At 30.6% G+C, this 22,401-nt stretch overlaps 3 protein-coding genes and 1 long non-coding RNA gene across 7 annotated transcripts; 2 read left to right on the top strand and 2 right to left on the bottom strand.

Moving 5' to 3' along the window:
* Positions 1-348: 348 nt before the first annotated feature.
* LOC124830583 (anthocyanidin reductase ((2S)-flavan-3-ol-forming)-like) lies at positions 349-3,407 on the bottom strand. The gene is made up of 6 exons (XM_088111992.1): positions 3,281-3,407; positions 2,047-2,213; positions 1,727-1,921; positions 1,171-1,330; positions 845-1,058; positions 349-628 (listed from the first exon to the last, which is right to left on the bottom strand). Exons 1-6 carry the CDS (start codon positions 3,396-3,398, stop codon positions 454-456), a joined length of 1,029 nt encoding a protein of 342 aa, XP_087968118.1. The 5' UTR covers positions 3,399-3,407; the 3' UTR covers positions 349-453.
* A 9,755-nt stretch (positions 3,408-13,162) lies between these two features.
* Positions 13,163-13,765, top strand: LOC148205752 (pathogenesis-related protein 1-like). The gene has a single exon (XM_088111986.1). The coding sequence runs from the start codon at positions 13,228-13,230 to the stop codon at positions 13,699-13,701; it is 474 nt and encodes a 157-aa protein (XP_087968112.1). The 5' UTR covers positions 13,163-13,227; the 3' UTR covers positions 13,702-13,765.
* A 401-nt stretch (positions 13,766-14,166) lies between these two features.
* On the bottom strand, positions 14,167-18,356 carry LOC124844854 (uncharacterized). Of its 4 annotated transcripts, XR_015783345.1 has the most exons (5): positions 18,109-18,356; positions 17,779-17,965; positions 15,152-15,261; positions 14,328-14,429; positions 14,167-14,239 (listed from the first exon to the last, which is right to left on the bottom strand). It is a non-coding gene; the product is annotated as an uncharacterized LOC124844854 (long non-coding RNA). The 4 variants fall into 4 exon arrangements; XR_007029401.2 differs by having other exon boundaries at positions 14,167-14,429; positions 18,109-18,353; XR_007029402.2 differs by having other exon boundaries at positions 14,167-14,429; positions 17,779-17,958; positions 18,109-18,353.
* A 68-nt stretch (positions 18,357-18,424) lies between these two features.
* On the top strand, positions 18,425-19,219 carry LOC148205751 (basic form of pathogenesis-related protein 1-like). Its single transcript, XM_088111979.1, has one exon. The coding sequence runs from the start codon at positions 18,744-18,746 to the stop codon at positions 19,215-19,217; it is 474 nt and encodes a 157-aa protein (XP_087968105.1). The 5' UTR covers positions 18,425-18,743; the 3' UTR covers positions 19,218-19,219.
* The last annotated feature ends 3,182 nt before the right edge of the window (positions 19,220-22,401 follow it).

Below are 22,401 nucleotides of genomic sequence, written 5' to 3'. Positions count from 1 at the left end.
CAATTGGAAAATAAATGATCAAACATATATGGATGAAAAATTACGGTTCATGTGAATAGGTCCTTACAGAATTCAGGAGATGACAGGAAAAAGTCTAAGTCTCAGATAGAGTCCCTTGATTGAGGCATTATTTTAATAACGTAGCATATATTTAATCTCCTTTTTTAATATAGTTAAGTTAAATTCTTATTCTTAATATCAGACATTGTTTTGTCAAATTTAGTTGTTATGTTTTCGTATCTACTCACCTGCTTGTAGATTTTTGATCCTGAACCTTGGGAAGGGGTGTTTTTTAGATAAGGTTTCTAATTTCAAATATTAATAAAGATTTTAAGACCAACGTAAATCATATAGGACTTTATCCTTTTTATATAGCTATAAAACTATTGTACTGACAATGACTTAAATAAAAAAGATAGGATTTACACACTGAATGCTATAACTGAGTCGTACTTAACTAGAATGAACATCAAAATGATCAAAATTTAGTTTGAGTGCCCCCTTACTGCCTAAGTAGTCCAAACTGTGTTCAAAAATTTCTTCAATTCCATGCTTGAATCTGAACCCTTCTTTTACAAGCTTCTCTGAAGATATGACAAACTTTGCCTTGGAGGGCATATCATCGAATCTGCAATTACAGAGTCATACTTAGCTTCGATAGAAATGTAAGATATGTTTCTGCAATTTTAGAGCAGTATGAAGTAATTTTCAAGTCAATTTCATTCCGAATATAATCGTAAAGATGAAATTCCTTGGAAAAAAATGCTAGACAAAGAAAGAGCCAAGAGGCTAGTGTATTTACTGCTATAGACATTTCGCACCGAATTTAAGGTTAGAAGCTTACTCGGTTGGAATTTGGCACTGAGGGTATCTTTTTCTTAGAAACTTTGCAAGTTCAGGAATGCTGGTATTATGAGCACAGACAATGTATCTGCCAGAAGCTGATTCTTTCTCTGCCAAAAACACATGCGCACGGCAGATATCCTCCACATGTGTGATAGATATTGAACCTGACAGCAATTGAATATCTTTGAAAGCCTTAAGGAAGAAATCATTCCCTGCAAGGTGTCAGCAAAATGCATCAAAACATTCATGAATTAATTGGTATGGTGCTTAGAAATGTGGCAGGTGTTAAGGTGTTAAGTTTATTGGATATGGTAGTTTGTGAACCTGTTATAAGGGACGTAGCCAACACAACACTGGTGGGGATGTCTTGAGTGATAGAAGGACCAGTTGTGAGAGTAGGTATCACAGTGATCAGATCAATGTGATTTTCTTCAGCAAATTTCCATGCAGCTTTCTCTTCCAGTGCTTTAGAGGCAGGATATCCCTACACATATATACATGAACTTTAATTTCATAATATTAAGATCTTCTAACTATTTGTTAGAATAAACTATTTCCTAAACAATTTCAGATTACTCAGCAATCATTATATCATCCAAAATCTATCAAGTTTTCGAAATGGTTTTCAAAACAAAAAAAACAACAGACAGTTGAAAGCCATTCTAGCATTATCTTCTTGTAAAGTGTTTTCTTCATCTGCTCCAGAGACAAACTTCTAGTAAAAAGAAAGACAAGCAGGCATTTTAACGTGCGCTTGGGGGGCAAACAAATTTTCCAAAACAAAAATGGTGTTCAAAGATAGTAAACAAACAAGGCATCAATCATTTTCAGTGAGGAATGGCACAAGCTCATCTTAAGTGATTAAGGTTCGGTTATTTACCCAACCATGCGGTTTTGCAGTCCTCAAGTACTCAACATCTGTCCAATTGCTTTCATCCATGACTAAATCTGTCCCATTGTTAATGGTTACTGCAGCAGTTGAAGATGTTAAGATGACTCGTTTGACTTCTTTTGCTCTAGCACATGCTTTCAACACATTCAATACGCCTAAGATTGCTGGTTTGATCATGTCATTCTGAATAACAGTTTGAAGAAGCATTTTTGGATTAAATTTTTCATTCACTCAGACATGTAAAGTTTCAAAAGCATCCAATTTAGTGGAAAAAAAAAATTATAACGCAGGATCAGGGTTGAATCTACCTCAGGATCTTCAGAAGCAAAGTTGGCAGGGGTAGCAAATTGGAATACAAGTTCACAGCCAGATATAGGAGCATCAAAATCTCCTCCATTTCTTAAATCTGCCCCAAAGATCTCCAATTTTCCCAAACTTTGCAGTTCCAAAAGGTGAGATATTTTATTTGGATTACCTGCAGCATGTGCATGAAATTTGAAATTTGAAATTTGTGATCAAATATCGAATCTATACTCTTCAATGCAACTGGAGGGAGAGATTGGCCTAGGGAACTTTGGTAGTGACTAGATTATACACAAATTGCAACAAAAAAACTGAAGAGAAGATTCAAACACGGCTTTAACCCAAATTACTTAGGGCTAAATACTGGTTGTGAATTCAACTAATAATCACAACCAGGTTGTTTTGACCAATGTAAAAATTATAGGCTCTGGGTAGATAAATCAAGAATGTTACCAAGTTGTTAATTAACGTGATTGAAAGGATTATGACAATTATTAAAATGCAAAAAAATTCTTCCAGTATAATCTTTTTGTTAAAGAAAAGTTCAGTTATGTTAAATTAAAATTAGCTCAAGGAATCAAAATTATTAAATATACTTCAAAATTAAAACTTACAATTTTTATGTTACAAGTTACATGTGAAATATTCTTTTGGATTATAAAAAAATTTAATAAATATAGACCTAAATTAGTAATTAAACGCTACCATTATTACTTTTTAGGTTTAAGGCGATTAAAATCTCCATACGTTAAATTTCATTATCGTGAAAACATAAATTATTAAAAAGTTGGCCTAAATCTATATTTTTTTATTTATTTAAGAATCCAATTGTTATTTGTGTTCAAATTCAATAATTTTTTTTTCATAAATAATCACGATGATAAGTAGTTAAATAAATAAAAAAAGTACTTTTAACTTAAATTGTTGTTGGAATAATACGTGTGAATCTAAATCATTATAGAAATAATGAAGTTAATTACCATATAAAAAACACTCATAAATCCAATAGAAAGATACTTTTGATTAAAAATGGTGTGAGATTTATATAATCTTTCTGTTCTAAAAAGTAAAATAGACGCATTAATGAAATCAGAGTGGCTGATAGTCTACTTAGACCTTTATATGCATAACATCAAAAAGTATAAATAAATAATATTGCACATTTGAAAAAAAATATATAAAAAATTGTTAAAAATAATTGAAATAAATACGAGGAGAAGAATAGGAAAAGAGTGGAACCTGGATCCCTAACTGTGGTATTGACGGCGTAACCCTTTTGAAGCATTTTATTTATGAAGAGGGAGGCCATAAATCCACTTCCCCCTATCACACATACCTTCTTTCCGTTTGTCTTCATGCTTTCCGTCTTTACACACTCAATTCAAACAAATCATTGTACTTCACCTATATATAAATATTAATCTTAAGAAAAAAATATATTTATTTTTAGTAAAGTTGGAGATAAAATATATATCACAGTTTCAATTTAGTTCAATCAAAACTAAATTATTTGTTTACATTATAAGTTAATATGAGATATCGAAAATTGTACTCAACTAAATTCAGAAATAACAAACTTTCTAACTTAACAGGAAAGACTTAATTCAAGTGGAAATATTCTGTTTCTGTAAGACACGGTTAATGCAATATTTACTCTAAATATTTTAAACTAAACCTAACAACTATTTTCCTTTTAATATGTATTTTTTATTTTTTCTTCACAACGAAAAAATAAGAATATTTATATAACCACTATATTATGTTATGATTTTATACCATGATTAGAATTTTAATTTTTCAATTTTTCTAAAATTAAGAATTTTTTATATTATTTCATAAATTTATATTTTTTTTGTAACAACTCCAAAATTCGAAATAAACAATTGTTCTTAATTATCATTTGGTCCTTGCATCATTAATAATTATTTGTAAATTCACACTACAATTTTTAATAATATAATTGAATTTTTTTTGAAGGTGAACCTATAATATAAACTTTATTTATAGTTTAGTCATTTTATAATAAAAAATATTCATGTGATATTTTATTAAACCTGTTATAAATTTTTAAAATACTTATTTATGTGGTTTTTATATATTGAATATATAATTGCACAAAATAAATTTCGTATAGTTTTTAATTGTAGAAAATAAATTTCATATAATTTTAATTATAAAAAATTTATTTTCGTCAAAAGTTTAATCATATAAAAGTTAATTCCTTTTTCTAATTGATATAAATTAATAAGTATCTAGCGCTATAAAATCTCTCATTAACATTAGTAAAATATTATATATGTTATCACCTCTACCTTTGGGTTAAAAGCAATGTACGATCACCACCTAAACATTGACAATTGAACATTCATTCGAGGATTTACTCAACTTGAGTCACATATCACAACAAGTTGGGTATAATACATACGCGTAATTCGATCCAAAAAATAAAAATTTGACCTATAATTAATCCGTCTATTTCTATTTAAAAAATACTCAAATATTTTAAAATTCGTAAATATTCATAAAAATTAAAAAATATATTTTATACATTTTTAAAATAAAATTATAATATATATATATATATATATATATAATATAAATTAAAATTAAATTAATTAAATTTAACCTAATAAAATATAAATTAATTTTTTTAATTAAATTTAATTTTAAAAAATATACATCAAATTATTATTATTATTTTTTGCGGGTAACGAGTACTCGCGGGTCGGATAGCATAATACATACACTCGATCCTTTTAATAAATATCCACGGATACTAATCACTCTTCACAGGTAGTAATTACCCGCCACATATCCATATTCGGCCAAAGTAATATTGATACCTCATTTTAACTTTTATTGTTGTTTGAAAGTACAATGAAATGTTTACATTTGGACAATAACCAAAGACAGGTGAATTGGTTTACTTAACAAAACTGTGCTTTTTAAAAACTTTTCCTTTTTTTATAAATTGATTTTACAACTAAATCGATAACAACAATAAAAATAAAGAGGGTAGGGAAAGAGAGAATTTGCATAAATAATTTTATACTCGTTTGGATCAAAAGATCATACCTCCAGTTGTTAATCTCTCTAAAAAAGGGTTAACTAAACACTAAAAATAACCAAGAACTTACAGTCACAAATAATATATTTAAGGATAGAAAACATCTCCTTCGACACACAAAGGATGAACAACACTTCATTTGACACAGAAAGGATGAACAACTTTCCTAGCAATAACAACAATACTTCATCACAAGATACACTTAGTAAAAGTTCTTGCTCTACCCATACTAAGTTTTTCAAAGTATCTTTTCACAAAACACAATTTTTCTAGCACACAACTCTTAAGCCTATGAGTGAAAAGTTATTTTGAAATTAGGTTTAAAGAAACTATAAATAGACCATTAATCCTTAATTTGAAAATTAGGTCAGAAAACTGAAAAGTTTTTTTCGTAATTGTCATTGATAATCGTTTCTCATAAGTGATAATCGATTATTCTAGAAACTATTTCAAGAATGATTTTCTCTCTATGATAATTGATTATCATAAGTGGTAATCGATTATTCTCAGGATTTTTCTGAAAATCTAAAATTAATTGTGACAATCGATTATCACTTATGATAATCGATTATCTTACGAATTTTTATGAAAAATAAACATACATGAGTGCTTTGTTGATTGGATTTTACCTATTGACCCTTAGTCTACTAATTTTAATTAAAATACACAAATTAAAAGACTTTAACAACTAAATTCTTAAGTCTTCAATATATCTCTTGAATCCAAACATTCTTTAAATCTTCAACACTTCTCAATGGATCATTATCATCAAGATTCCTTATTAAAGCAAGATGTCCATCTTTTTCTTTTTGCTAATAATCTACCCATTTTTATGATGATCATAAATTTGTTGAAAGCTTGTGATATGTTCTATTCTTAATCAACAACTTAAGAGAAAATAATAGTTAATCAATAATAGGGATAAATGGCAAGATATCAACATATTCATATATTTCCCCCTCAAATAGATATAAATTATCACAAAGAGTCAACCCAAATATTTCTTCCCCTTTTCTATCATAATAAAAAAATAGGCTTAATAGCTTATTTTGTCCCTAGTTTTGGTGAGTTGTGTCAATTAGGTCTCTCCTTTTAAAAAAGTGTCAATTGCATCCTCACTTGGTAAATTTTGCCTCAATCAATCCCTTCCATTAAATACTCACAACGGCGTTAACTTTTTATTCTTTTTCTTCTGTTTCTCTGCAACGCAGCAGACCTTTCTGTCAGTGCTATCTTTTCGTCCTTTTATGCAGTGATACTTCCAATTCCAATGCAAAGCAAAATGCATAATCTCCATTTTTCCACCTCCATTATATCCCATTTGTTGATTATCCCATCCCAAAGACTCTTCTATTCTCTCCCACTCATTCTCCACCTCCATTTTCAGCAATCAATTCATCCATCAATATCTTTTATTCTCAACATCGTTGCCATCAATTAACACAATACACACAAATCAGAGAGAAAAAATGGGAACGAGAAATTGATTGGGAGAAAGATGGTTGAATGGTAGTGCTAGGGTCTGCAAGAGCCATGACGTCAAAGAGATCGCCGATTATAGAGGGGTGGTGGCAAGAGGAAGCTTGCCCTGACGCTGTTTGTACATAGAAGAAATGGATGGAGAAGAAAACCCACACGCAGATGAAAAGAACACAAGGAATGAACGATTTCTGGACAATGGAACGTAGATTAGGCCAAGCCTAAACCTAAGGGTTTCTTTCTTCTATCACAATCTCAGAAAAAATCAAACTTTTTCTTGTCTTTTTTTCTTTGGCTTTCTAGAAACTACGTGAAAGAGAATAAGACTAAAGAGGAATTTATAGAACACAAACATAAAGCCAAATAAGTTGGTCTGGTTTTCCTGTCTCTAGAGTAGCCACACCAACACACTATACTATTATATTCTCTCTCTTGAGCCTTCTCATTTTCATCTTGTTTTGTCTTTGTTCCTCTCTCACTGGAAGCAATGGATGCATATCTTGAGGTTGAGTGGAGTGAAAGGACAAAAGTAACCCTTACTTTTCTTAAATCTGTCACAGCCAAAGGTATTTGTAGCTTTTTCAGAAGAAAAACATGTCTCTGACTCTTCCAACCTTAAGCTTCTTTTCAGGAAAGAAAGAAGGAAGAGTGTTTTAGGGGTTGGCTTTCGGGTTGTAGGTGGAGTGAGATTCAGAGGGTTAACCATGGGGTGTGTGGTGTGCGTTGAGAAGAAGTGAGTAATAAAGGGTGGAAAGAATGGATTATTGTAATAGATTTGGGGTGCAAGGACGGTTGGGTGAGAAAAGAGAGAGAGTGAGGGAGTGTATTTTTTTAGTTTACGTAAATGGTAAAGGTGAAAGGGAGTTTATGGAGGGATAGGGACGTGAGGGTCACACTGTGTCTAAAAGGAACAAAACATAAATAAGAATGAAGGATAGATAAGTTTAATATTTGTAGTGGAGAATGAAGTGAGTGAAAGTATGATATGGTAGTGAAGTAGGAGGAAGTACAGGTTGGTGTGTGACAGATCCCAGAGTATGGGCTTGTGGGAAGAGAAGTAGGCGGTGAGTCTTAGCTTCTAGTAGTTAAACGAAGAATGATTGAACTAAAGAAAAAACTCTTGGAATAGTTTTATATTAGTGATTTTGGTAGAAGTTACGTGTGTGTGTGTGTGTGTGTGTGTATATATATATATATATATATAAATATTATATTAGGTTTTCATTTTATTTGAAAGAAGAATAGACTTTATCTTTTCGGTAAGTATGTGAAATTTCAAGAAGGATTGGATAGTTCAATCCTTGTGGATTACGCGAGTATATAATGGAGACGGAGAAGGGAATTGTGGAATGGGTGCAATGTGTTTTTCACGTACAACATCATGGAAGGCTTCGTGTAGGGTGGATTGGAATTTAAAGAAAAGGTAGGTAGGTAAGTTTCACTGGGACCGCGTTTATATTTAATAGTAGAAGAGAGAAAAAAAGCTGCTGTGCACAGAAAAAGCAGAAAAAGTAGAGGAGAGAAAAAAATAATTAATGTCGTTTGTACAGATTTAACGGAAGGGATTTCATTGATATAAATTTTATCAAGTAAGGACGTAATTGACGCAATTTTTAAAAGATGGACTAATTTGACATTTTCGAGCCAAACTAGGGACAAAATAGGATATTAAACCTAAAAATATATATAATTTATGCTCCTCCTAATTAATTAATTCAATTAAATTTATCTCTTCTTCCATCATTAAAAGTTTACTCTCCCTAAATGTAATATTCCTCTTAAAATCTAAAATTGATTCTTAAAATTAAAAAAAAAATACATTTTTTTGATCTAGAATTTAAGATAATCAATTATCACTCTTGATAATCAATTATTCTAGAGTCAAAATGAATATTTTAAGACCTTCAAAATCAATTCTCACTTTTGATAATTGATTATCACTCTTGATAATTGATTATCACACGTTAATTTTTGAAAATGTCAAATTTTGAGTATTCTTAATCCTTCAAAACATACCTAATGTTTCTAAAACTTTTCAAAGCTCATAAAATTTACCAAGATATCATAGTCTTTATTGATTTTTGAATTTTAACCTCCAAAACAAAAAATTTTGGTCCATAAAATATTATTTGGATACTTTAAGGTTACCGACAAATTACTTTATAACATGAATCCGAGCATATTTTCCATTTGAAACATAAAACTGTATGATTCTACATTTGTTATAAGTGTTCTCCTTTTTCATGTAATAAAAGCATGTGACAACAATTAGGTTCCTATAATAAGTTGTTTCTTTTTCAATCCATACCCTAGGAGATCTTTTACTTTTATTCTTAAGAGTTTGCTTATTTTTTATGAAAATCTTTTTCTTAAAAATTGTTTTTCAACATTTTTATTTTTAGTTGCATCTTCGAGTAATTTTTTAAGAATGTCAATGTCAAACATGTAACTCTTACACGACTCACATTTATCATTTAAAACATTTTTCTTTTCTAGATTTAAAATTATATTTTTCAAAACTTCTTCTTGAGATTTTCAAATTTTAATAACTCTTTTAAAATCCTTTTTTTTAATTTCTTATTAACAATATCTAGTTTTTCTTATTCATGAAATGTTGAAAAGCATAATTTAGCTCATCATAATCATAAATATAATTATTGCTAAATACACTTACTTGGCTTCTAGGTGATTCACTGGAGGCCATCATGTAGAGGTTTGCTTGCTCATTAGAATTCCTTGAACTTGATGAAGAGCTTAAATCATTCTCCTCCCATTTCATTTTTTTTGAAGAAATTTATGTCCTTCTTCCATTATGCACTGAAACATTTTCGCTTAAGCTAAAACTAAGTTTACAGGTGTGAGGTAATTTGGTGCATTGCCCAGTTAAAAAGAAGTCCACCAATGGCAACACAAAGAAGGAGAACGTGATGGGAGCGTCACTGACAGCAACGTCAAACACGACGCCGACGACGTCTTTGATTGCACCGCAACGACACAGGGTTGGTGTTGGCGTTGCTCCTTGGTTCTTGAGTATCCTTCTTTCCTTTTACAATAACACCTATACATCAATTGGGTCACAATTTCCACGTAATAAAAAATTAGACAGGTCACAGCTGTCATGTCATTACGCGGTTAGCTTTTTAATGCCGTAAGCAGAAAAGATCAACTCTAACTGCTTTTACAAAATATGGAACAACTTTGAAGTTTTTATAAAATATAGGACAACTTTGAACAAATGTCCTATTCAAAGGACTAAAATAGGTATTACACCTTTTAAAAATTATAAAAAGAATATGTTTCCTTATTTATTTTGGTGTTGGTTTGATCTCTCATATGTTATGACACCCATTTTTAATTTTATTTTTCTTAAAAAAATATAAAAAAATTAAATAAACAATTTCAAAAAAAAAATATTGGGGTGACCACTCGCGTCATGTACACTCATTTTTAAATAATTCAAATAAATACTAAAAATAAATATAAAATTACTAGAAATTAAAAATTTGAAAGAAATTCGTTTAGAAAATAAGAAAAAGAAAGTTTTCTTTTTACATTTTAAAAGGTGGAGATACGAGTGTGATATCCTTCTTATTTTTTTCAAAATGATTAAATAATGTTTTAAATGTATGAGTACTCTGTAACCATTCGGGTTGACATAGTATTTATTATTTTCATTGTTTTCCAGTCATGTCAAAAAATATCAAAATTTTCATTTTAGAGAATAGGTAGGACTAAAGTCAATTTTTGTTGTTCTTTTATGATTAGTTTTCTTTACTATTCTATTATAACACGACTCCAAAATTTCTTTTAAACTTATTCTTTTATTATTTGTTTTCCGTCACAACTTTGGTTGCAACAATAATAAAATATAATCAATTCTCATATAGTAATAAATTTTTTCATTTCATATTACTGAAATACATTTTCACTGTTAATCATTTCTTCCTCTTTCTTTCATCTTAACTTGTAATTTCATCATATATTATCATTCGTTGAATTGAAAATTAAATCAAGATATTACTTCGAATATCAATTAAATTGTTGGATTGGATCTTTAGTATAAGGATATAATATAATTATATTTAAAAATTAAATATTAATTTATATCCCTTTATAACAAAGATTAAAGAAGGCTAGTCAATCTAACAATACTCTTTTTTATTTATATAACATATATTTCCTTTATTTATAACATCTTGTATATAAATAAATCAATGGATTTTATATTTTTGGTTTTTTTAATTTTATCTTTTATATAATTTTTAAAATTAAACTAATTACTTTATCAAGTTTACTCTTTAAATAATCGTTTCTTTAAATTTAATCANCACACAGACACACACACAGACACACAGACACACACACAGACACACACACACACAGACACACACAACCGCACACACACACACGTATTATATGTATGAATTTGTAGTTTTTTTTAATTTAGGTTAATATTGTGTCATGTGACAATATCAGTGTCACGTGTCAAGACCGTGTCAATGTCATGTGTCTACTTAGTATCAGTGTCATGTGACTATGTCACTGTCATGTATTCAATTTAGTCACAATTTTCGCAATTTTTGTTTAATTTTTTTTAATTTGGTTCAATTTAGTTCCGATTTTTGTTATTTCTAAATTGAAATTAAATTTAATTTTAAGTAAAATTCACATTTTTATTAAATATTTTTATTATTTTTAAACTAACCCTAACTATATTATTGGAATATAATTATTACATTTATGTTTGATTTTTTTTCTACATGTAAAAATAGGGTTAGAAATGCTTTAAAAATAATGAAGTATTCTTCTTCTAATTTTTAAAATGATAAAGAATTTTAATTCTAATTTTAAAAATAAATTAGAATTTTGCTTGTAATTTCAAAAACAAATTAGATTTTTCCTTCTAATTTTAAAAATAATGAAAAAAATTCTTATAATTTTAAAAATAATGAAGAAATTTCCTTCTAATTTTAAAAATGATGAGGAAATTTCCTTTTAACCTTAAAATAATGAAAAAATTTCCTTCTAATTTTAAAAATAATAAATAATTTTCCTTATAATTTTAAAAGTAACGAAGAATTCTCCTTCTAATTTTAAAAATAATGAAGATTTTCTTTTTCTAACTTTAAAAAATAATAAAGAATTTCCCTTCTAATTTTAAAAAGAATGAAAATTTTCCTTCTAGTTTTAAAAATAATGAAAAAAATTCTTTTAATTTTAAAATAATAAATAATTTTTCATCTAATTTTAAAATAATAAAATGTTCTAAATTTAAAATTGGAACTTCATTTCACAAAATTAATAAAAATTGAGACTGGGGTGAACAAAAATAAGGAAAAATAAGACTAAATTGAACAAAATTAACAAAAATTGGAACTCAATTGAATACAAGATATTGACATGTGACATTAACACTACGTGAGATGACATTTTTCACGTGACACTATTAACTTAACACGTGGACAAACTTTTTAAAATTAAGAAAAATCTAAGAAAAATATTTTTTTTTAAATTAATAAAAAATTAAAAAAATTACGAATTGGCACGTGACACACACTATTTTATTTGTCATTAATGATTTAGACAATATCATGAAAAAAAAACCAAATTTAATATTAATTACAAAAGTTAAGAGTACAGTAATCACTCGATGAATTCCACAATAAACAAAATTGACGAAAATAGAAAAAAAAATTGATATTAATTCAATTAACAAATATCTATGTTAAATTATTTAGACATTTATAATTCTAAATAGATCATATATAAACCATATTTTCTAGTGCATTTGTTGGGTCAAATAGACAATTTTTTTTTTCTTCTTCTTTGAAACTCGATTATATCAGTTTTCATTAGAAAGAATACCGAAATATCATGTAACATGATCAATCTAATTCTTATTCTCAATAATATCTCGTAATTTTTGCAGAGAAAGAAATTGCTGGTCCAAAATTTATAGTGTTGTAGTTGAAGAAATGAAACTTACAAAATAAAAATTAAAAACAGAGGAAAATAAATTCGAAATAAATGAAAGTTTAATTACGAACTATAAAAATAAATGAGTTACGTTTTTATTGGTGCAAAAGTTAACTGTTTCAAAACTAAATGATTTGTTTTATTGATATAATTAATATAATTTTAATATCAATTTTGATGAAATTTTTTTGATCCGTTTCAAAAAATTGAAAAATTATGTCAATGTTTTAAAATTTTGGACAAAATTGCATCAATTTTCACAAATTAATATCAAATTAAGACTAAAAATTTTAGATGATCAATTTGACATTTTTTTAACAAAAACAGAAACCTTAATAATATTAATTAGTTTTCAAGTTGTTTTATTAAATGTTAAAATTCTCTAAAAGTAATTTATATCTTACTTTGGTGATTTGAAGACATGTATAAAGATGACGTGTATGACTACGACGTTCATGAGGTAAATTTGTGTTTGATATAAACCATTAATTAACTAAGCTTGATCGACGTGTGGGTTAAGCAAAAATTTCTCTCAAATACTCACTGCATTCACGTAAAATGTTATGTTTACGTCCACACGTGATGGTTTATTTTGCACCATGAAATTGCGTCCCTTACAATAATATATATGTTGTGGTCGATCGAAGTTTCAATATAAAAAACAATGAAGACATCAACTATTGTGTTCATCCTCACCATTATCTCAATGTGCAGCATTTGCTTCGCACAAAGCTCCCCAAAAGATTTTCTTGATGAACACAACAAAGCTCGTAAAGAGGTTGGTGTTAAACCACTGGTATGGAATGAAACTCTCGTGGCCTATGGGCAGAAGTACGTGGACTCGAAGAAAAAAAACTGCGACTTTGAGCACTCTATGGGGCCTTATGGGGAGAACTTGGCGCAGGGTTCTGGTGACTTGAGTGGTGTGGACTCGGTGAAAATGTGGGTGGCAGAGAAGGCCTATTATGATGAGAAGAACAACGAGTGTGTTAAGGAAGAGTGTTTGCATTACACTCAGGTGGTTTGGAACACCACAGAAAGTGTTGGATGTGCTAGAACCAAATGTGACAATAACTGGACGTATGTCATCTGCAACTATTACCCTCCAGGCAATTACGTCGAGATGCAACCTTACTAACATTTTTTAGTAACCATCCACACACATACATGTATATATATATCTATCACTCTCTATAAGTAGCTTTAACTTTCCTTATCATTAAATGTCACCATTACCATTGTGTAGTAAGATACATTTTTGAAATCTTTCTATCACATGATAATGAATTTTGGAAGTGTGTGAATATGAATTAATTATAAAAACCCTTGTGTTTTTCTCTTCTGCTCAGAAACTCCACTGTATCAGTTTTCATTTGAAAGAACACCCGAGTATCCTGTAACATGATCAAACTAATTCTAATTCTCAATAATATCTCCTAACCTTTGCAGAGAAAGAAATTGCTGGTCCAAACATGTGATAAGATGTTTTTGTTATTTAATTTAATTCTGTTGAAAATATATCATTAAACAAAAGAAAAGAAATTAAAAAGAAGTTTATGCAAGGATAGCAGAACCCAGGGATAGAGAGAAAAGGAAAGGTAAGAAAGAAAGAATAGAATTGTATATTAACTCTGTAAAAACCTGTTATCAACCTACATAGAACTGTGTATTTATACCTGCAGAATGAGTGAATGGGGAAATGTGTATTTATACTTAGCAGTTTTTATCAAAGTGTATTTATACTTAGCAGTAAGAATTTCTTACAGAAAATATACGAATGGGGAAATGGTGCACTAGGATTCCAAGAAGCTCAGATTCAATTTTCAAGCCCTGTTCATTTTGCTTTATAGTCTCGTCCTGTGAAACCTGAAAAACAGATTAAAAAAAATTTAAGAACAGAGGGAACAAACATTAAAGGAAGAGCGGCTGTCAAGATGCCACCACCAGTGACAACAGGGAGGTAATGCTAATGGTAACAGTACCAGTAAAATGCAATAGGTTCTTCACAACAAGTTCACTTATGACATTTTAAGAAGCATAAGGTAAGATATCAGTGTCTAGGTAATCACTTAAGAGATACCAACTGATACTGCAATGCTTTATAGTGGCCTCTTAAATTGCTAAGGCTCTTAACAATGGCAGCTTTCTCAGTTTCAAGCCGTTTAAGGGCCTCATTAACTATTTCAAGATCAAACAGAAGACGACTATCAAAAAGAACAGTTAATGAGGGAGAGAGTCTGTAGGATTCAAATAGCAGAAAACATGAACATCTTTTTAGTGCAGAATTTATCCAAGAGGGCAATAATTTTGTATAACTGGGGGGTAAAGTTCAGTAGTCCAATATTTTACAACAATCTTATACAGAATATAGCATTAAATCATCTTCTCAGCAACTGATTTCTCATCCCGAAATTTCTCAAGCTCAGCTGACTTCTCATCACGAACTTTCTAAGCTTCAGTTCTGGCTTCCTTTTCTTTACCATAAGAATTAATCGCTTCCTAGATTTGAAGCCACAAAAACAGAGGTCATTGGGAAATAAAATAATTTTCTTGAGATATTCCACAACAAAGATAGGAGGCAGCCTTACCAATTTATCTGATTATTCCTTCACAATTCTCTCTTCTAGACAAGAAATTTTCTTCCTTGAATCAGATAGAGCCTCCTTCAACTCATCGATCTTATTCTTCATCGCAGTCTCTGAGAAAACAGAAATGTATGGTCATAAAATAATTTTCCTTTCCATGTGAATTTTCTGATCTGACAACCAGAGATAATAAATGCTATCTGGACATCAAGGAACTATAGAGTCAATCAAAGAAAATTTAAAATAAAATACAAGTTTTTCAAATAGAACAAATTAAAACAAAATATATAAACCCTCAACAAGCTAAATACATCACCAAATAATTACAATAACTCGATAACTATTTCACTGTATATTGAAGAACGAATGTCACTATTTATGTGTAAACTCTACTTCACCTAAATCCCTACCTACTTCTAGCCACACAGCAAACAAAACACAAGTATACAAATTCCTTCTCCCGCCCAACACAAATAGTAGCTAGCATGCTTCTAAACAGAGTTTTAAGAAATTTTCAATAGTATATCAGCATATCTACTCAACTTATTCTAAAATATTTCCGTAGAGATAAAACACACCAGTACACTGCACTTCTTCTCAGAAGCCTCTAGCTCAGACTGAAGCTTTTCCTTTTCTTGAACATACACTTCTTCTATCCTTTTAAATTGAGAGTTTAATTTACACTGTCCATTTCTCTCAATTAAATACTAACTAAAGCATAATCTTTAAAAGATAATCGGTGGATATCAACTATATTTAAGCAAAGAAAAAAAATGGAAATAATTTTAAGATTTAACTAGTAGTAAATGTCTCTGCAGAATAATTTTTCAATTAATTTATTATTGTAACTTGGAAAATTGTGTGAGGAACGATAAATTCAACATATACAACAGAAGCTAAAACCTATAATATTTTGAAGCAAATATTCTTAGCTCTGTAACTAAGCTAGGTGATGTCTTTCGAGCTTACCAGAAACATCTACAAGCCATGATGGCAATATATTTCTATCCAAAAGTTACTAGTGCTACCCATGAATATACATACATCCTGTTCGACTTTCATTCCTAATGAACAAATGAGTAAAGTACATTCCACCATTTGTTTCAACTCTTGTCTCTGAATAAATCCTTATTGTTTGAGACCATACAATTGGAATGAAAACTCAATCTTATCATTAATTGATGCACAGGGATGAAAGACAGAGAGAGCAAGTGTAAACTCTTTGAAATCAAGTATCCTATCATGCTTTGTGTCAAACAACTCAAACACAATATCTACAAATAAACATTATTTCTTGGTTGCCTTCAACAAGTCCATATGAAATTCATCCTTACTAATTGCTTCATTAATCACTGCACCACTGATCTTCTTGAATAGTTCATACACTACTTCATTCTCACTTGCACAAACCACTATTTCTTTTGCAAGTGCTTCGGGATGTTTTAAACCTTTAGGCTACTACTGGGACAAATCAACATCACAAAAGTTCATCACAGCAGTATACAACTGCTTTAATCCATCAAAGCAATGCACCATGATCTTTTATGGATGTCAAAACATCCTACACCAAATCTTATAGAAAAAACAAAGAAGTGGACATGTTTTTGTCTGTGTGCTTTGAAGTCCTTTTACACTCCCTACAGGTCCATAAGCAGTTCCCTAATGCATTTGATTCCTTATCTGAATCTGTGTGGTTTGTAAGGTGAGATTTTCACCCACATCTATATTTTAAATTGATCTTATCTCTAGTTGATATATAACTTCCAACCGATTTCATAGATTTTTGGTTGGAAATTCAATATTATCAAGCTTGATGCTATTATCTGGTTTTTCTATCAATCTTTCTTCAAAAAAGTCCATAATTCGCCCTCTAACGACATTTGGCTCCTCACATCACTTCCCTAAAATCTGCACTCCTTTGATTTCATTTTTTGCCCTCTTCCACTTCAAAATTGAATGGAAGTATCTTGAATTTATGTCTCCTTTTTCTAGCCATTTTGTCCTTGATTTTTGTTTTATCATTGCTTCATGACTATGATTACTCAGCTCCAGTTGACTAAATAGCTCCCTTTCTCTCCACTTTCTTATTACCATCCAACATATTCTCTTCATCCATCTTATCTAACTCACTTGTTCTCCTACTGATGTCTTGCCTTGTGGTTTCTAAGTGTCCATACACTTCACTATTCCATACTTTGAGGTCTTGTTTTAAGTTTTTCTTTTAAGACTCACATTATTTGCCCATTAATTGTATTGTTTTTCCAAGATCCCTCCACTACCTTTCTGAATCCATTGGCCTCTTGCCATATATCTAGTATTCTAAATGGATTCGGACCCCAATATGTATTTGTTGTCTTTACTATTAATGCACAATGGTCAGACACTATTCTCTCTAGAATGTATATGTAGCTAGCTCTTATCCTCACTAGTTAGTCAACAACCATACATATGAAAACCAAGAATTAGTTAGCTCTTATCCTGAGTGGTTAGTCAACATCCATACACACAAAACACAACCAGTGAACACGAAAAACTCAATATAAAATAAAACCAAACTTTTCGACCCCAATTTCAATCCCAATTGCACTCATTATTAATGTCATAACACAAAAATAAGCGATAGAACTTACATAGCTATTGAATTTCTCCATAGCATTCTCAACTTCTTCAATAGTGTTCATTGCCACAAACTTAAATCTCCAAATCCAAGGATAAGAGTGAAGTTTGTAGCTCCCTCTCCTCTGTCGCACACATCGGAAACGTATACACCAGAAACGCACCACCAAACTCGCTCCCACCACCTCCCCAACCTTCAACCTTACCACCGAAACACGCAACAGGGAAAACCAATTAGGTTTCAAACAAAAAAGATGCATAAGCAAAAAGTCCATTTTATATATCATATTCAATTACATCCCAATTGCATAAATCACATCAAAATGCTTAAACCCCATACTAACCTAGATGATCATGGAAACAGAACTGAATAAAATGCAAAGACAAAGCAAGACGATGGCAAACACACTGCCTTATGAAACTCGAAGTACAGCACCGTCGAAGATTCATCGCGTTTTGATATTAAGATCTAGGTGCCGCGGACTGAACTGTAGGTTTATGCGTGAATTAAATACCAGTGGAGACTAGATATGGAAAAGCCTAAAAACGAAGAAAAATAGAAGTGTAATTCTCTGTTTCAAATCTGACAAATAGTTTGAAGTATAAATAATGCAATAATATCATTATAAACAGATCATAATACGACTAATACACTTTTATTTATAGTGACATTTATTTAAAATGTTACAATATTATTATTAACATCATTTATAGTAAGATTTATTTGAAAAATGTTACTATGATTAATAAAATTCTTAGTTGCGAAGACTTCCACTGTCAGAGAATTAGATGGACCTTCTCTATATTTTCGTACATCAAATGTAAAGACAGAGAATGAGCGAAAGAGGAGGTACTCACTGCATTCACACAAAATGTTGTAATGTTTACGTCCACACGTCATGGTTTATTTTTCACCATGCATTGCTTTCCTTAAATAATATATATGTTGTGCTCGACCGAAGTCTCAATATGAAAATCAATGAAGACATCAAGTCTTGTGTTCATCCTCACCTTTATCTCAATGTGCAGCATTTGCTTCGCACAGAATTCTCCGAAAGATTACCTTGACGAGCACAACAAAGCTCGTAAAGAGGTTGGTGTTAAACCACTGAAATGGAACGAAACCCTTGTGGCCTATGGACAGAAATACGTGAACTCGAAGAAAAAAACCTGCGAATTTGAGCATTCTATGGGGCCTTATGGGGAGAACTTGGCGCAGGGTTATGGTGAATTTAGTGGCGTAGACTCGGTGAAAATGTGGGTGGGAGAGAAGCCGAATTATGATGAGAAGAACAACAAGTGTGTTAAGGATGAATGCTTGCATTACACTCAGGTGGTTTGGAACACGACAGAAAGTGTTGGATGTGCTAGAACCAAATGTGACAATAACTGGATGTTTATCATCTGCAACTATTACCCTACAGGCAATTACATCGGCTCACGACCTTACTAACATTTTATACTAACCAACCACTCATATATATATATATAATGTAATATTATCAATTTTTATTCTCAATAATATCTTCTAATTTTTGCTTAGAAAAAAATTGCTGGTCCGAAAATTTTAGTATTGGAGTTGAAGGAATGAAACTTACACAATAAAATAAAGGAAAAGGAAATCGAAATAATTGAAAGTTTAGTTACGAACTATAAAACTAAAATAAGTTACGTTTTTATTGGTGCAAAAACTAACTGTTTTTCAAAACTACTACATTAAAATATATAATTAGAAATTTTACTTTTAGATACCTTTAAAAGTACATTCGATTAAATTTAATACAGTTATAATTATCTTTTAAAATAAATATAAATTAAATAATAAAAAAATAGCTATAGTTTAAGAAATTACACTCTTTATAAATAGTTATTTCAAAATGTAACTAAGATTTATTATTTAAAAATAATGGAAGTCTTAAATTTAAAATATATAAATGAATTTATCTTATAAACTGATTTTGTAAAATTAAATTAAATTTAAAATTCATTTCTAAAAAAGAAAAAAAACTCTTCAAATAAGAAGAAAAAAGTAAGAGTCTTTTTTTAAATACATTAAAAGTATTGTAATAAAATCATTTGTATTTAATATTTAATTATGATATTTTTAAGAGAATTTGATCTTATAAATAAGTATAAATAAATTCAACTAAATCTTAAGAAAAAAATGAATATAAGCAACGGATCACACGGAAATCATGCAAACATAAAACTAGTGATGATCATATTTTAGAATGAACAATAATAAGTCTAATAATTATATTAAGGATTTGATTAACTTTTTTAAATCTTCCTTGATATCCATAAATCTCAAAATAATTTAAAGAGATATGTGATAAGATGTTTTTCTTATTTAATTTAATTCTCTTGAAAATATATTGCTTTTATATAGTTGAATATATTTTGCAAAAGAATCTAATTTCAAACACTTTTAGTTTCAATTTGAGGTTATTTGTTCTCTTCAAAGTTACTTGTCCTCTTTAAGTCAAATGGGTATTGTGCTCTGTATTCTGATTTTCAAGTCAGTGCATCAAATGACAGTAAATTCAGTAATTAATGATTGTAATAAATGTACCGCTTGTACTATGTTATTTATACTTATGATTATAGGCTTTTTAATGGGCATGATCCAAGTAGCTATTGATTAGTCTTTGATTAATCAATTTGCTTAATTATACTTAATCACGATCTTGAGTTAGTGAACCTAGTCAACGCTTTCCATTTGTCGGTCTTGGTAGCTGCCATAGGGCATACTCATGTGGTGATAGTCAAGTACATCTAGGCACAAATGTTGAGATGTCTTAAGTCATACATGGTATACTCATGGTTGATCGATATGTAGCCAAGTTGTCATAATGTGGTCACACCATAAGGGATTAGTACATCTAGGTAACAGTGGCTGAGATGTCCTTAGACGAATATGGTACATTAACCCCCCAAATACAGCATGCATGTACTTGAGTCTTTCTGTTATCGTTATGGTGTCTGCATTTTGTGCCACCATGTTAAAAAAAATTGTCTTTATATGGTCTCATCTTATAGGTATAATAGATCCCTATGTTGATGAAAATGTTTGAATCATGAGATGTCAGACCTAATAAGACGTGAGAGATGAAGAGTTGTCAAGTTACACAGGAAACGAAGCGTCAATGACGAGGTGGAAAGTTGCAACCTTTGGTCATTAGTTAATGCTTGTAAAGTGACTTTTTGATAACTTTTCATTTGAGTATCTTGCGAGACATGTTTTCCCTAAGATTTTGATGACTCACGTGATAGTAGTATTCGTCCTATGACGGTTTTGAGCTAGTAGAAGAACTAGGAATTTCTTAATGAAATCAAACTTGGACAATAATATGTTAACACGCTTACACTCATTTGACATGTTTTTTGGAAAACTAAAAAATAATATGTAAAAACGTGTCAAAGTAATTTTTTTGGTTTAATTGTTTACTTAGTTCCCAAATTCATCATTTAGTGTCTCGTTAGTACCCACTTTTAAAAACACTTATTACGTCCCAATGTGGTATAATTGCATCAATCAAGCTCCTTCTGTTAAGTTGACAGAACAGTATTAACTAACTCTGTGGTAAGGTGACAAAAAAGTTTTGAGCGGTGCTCCCTACACCTCACCTGTCTCGCCCTGCACCTCCCAATTCACAATTTTTCCCTTCTTCATTTAATAAAATAATAATTTTTACAAATCCTCCACCCCTTTCTCTTCTCATCTCCTCTTTGCCGCATTTCATCTCTGAAACCCTACACCCTTTTCTTCTCTCTCTACTGGCGCTTCTCCCTTCCTCCCTCCTCCCTTATTTTTGACCATTTCTTTTTAAGGTTATCAAGTCAAGCATATGGAAAACTACTACTTCGCCGTTAACTTGTTGCAATGTTTTTTCTTTACGACATTTTGAAGGAAATTATAATGTTTTGTTAAAGGTCAGATTTTTTTCGAACATGTTATAGGGCGGGGTGCTGGAGAGAGGTGGTGGGGTTGAAGGAGGAGAATAGGGCGTTGATGGAGATGCGGATTCAGCCTCTGGTTCTACGGTTAGAGCAGGGGGTGACGACAGAGATCGAGCATATAGGTGGCACGCAGGGAAGTGCGGTTGAAAGGGTTGCGGTTCGCCTACGCCGCACGTGGAGTTGCAGTTCATCTTTGCTGCACGTGGACCCGCGGTTCGTCTTCACTGCACGTGGAGCTGCGGTTCATCTTCTCCACACTTGGATCTGCAGTTCGTCTTCGTCGCACGTGGAGCCGCGGTTCGTCTTCGCCGCACATGGAGTTGTGATTCATCTTCTCCACACTTGGATCTACGATTCGTCTTCCCCTTCTCCGCATTTGGAGCTGCGGTCCGTCTTCTCCTTCTCCGCACTTGGAGTTACGGTCCGTCTTCCACTTGAAGCTACTCCGCACTTGGAGCTACTACGAGGAGTTGGAATTAGGGTTTAGGGTTTTTTTATTGCTTTTCTTTTTTTTACTTTGTTATATTTAATTAAATTTTTATTTGATTTGTTTTAAATTTAGAATTTGTATTTTAGATATTATATATTATTTAGTATTTTTTATATTTATTTTTAACATTAAATTTGTTTAAACATATATGTACGAAATACTATTTTAATATAGGTTTAATACCTAT

The sequence above is a fragment of the Vigna umbellata genome, chromosome 1 (assembly GCF_029865625.1).
Source record: "Vigna umbellata cultivar VRB3 chromosome 1, Vumbellata_1.0, whole genome shotgun sequence".
NCBI lineage: Eukaryota > Viridiplantae > Streptophyta > Magnoliopsida > Fabales > Fabaceae > Vigna > Vigna umbellata.
The sequence above is the reverse complement of the archived record's forward strand: the minus strand, read 5'-3'. Positions and strand labels throughout refer to the sequence as shown.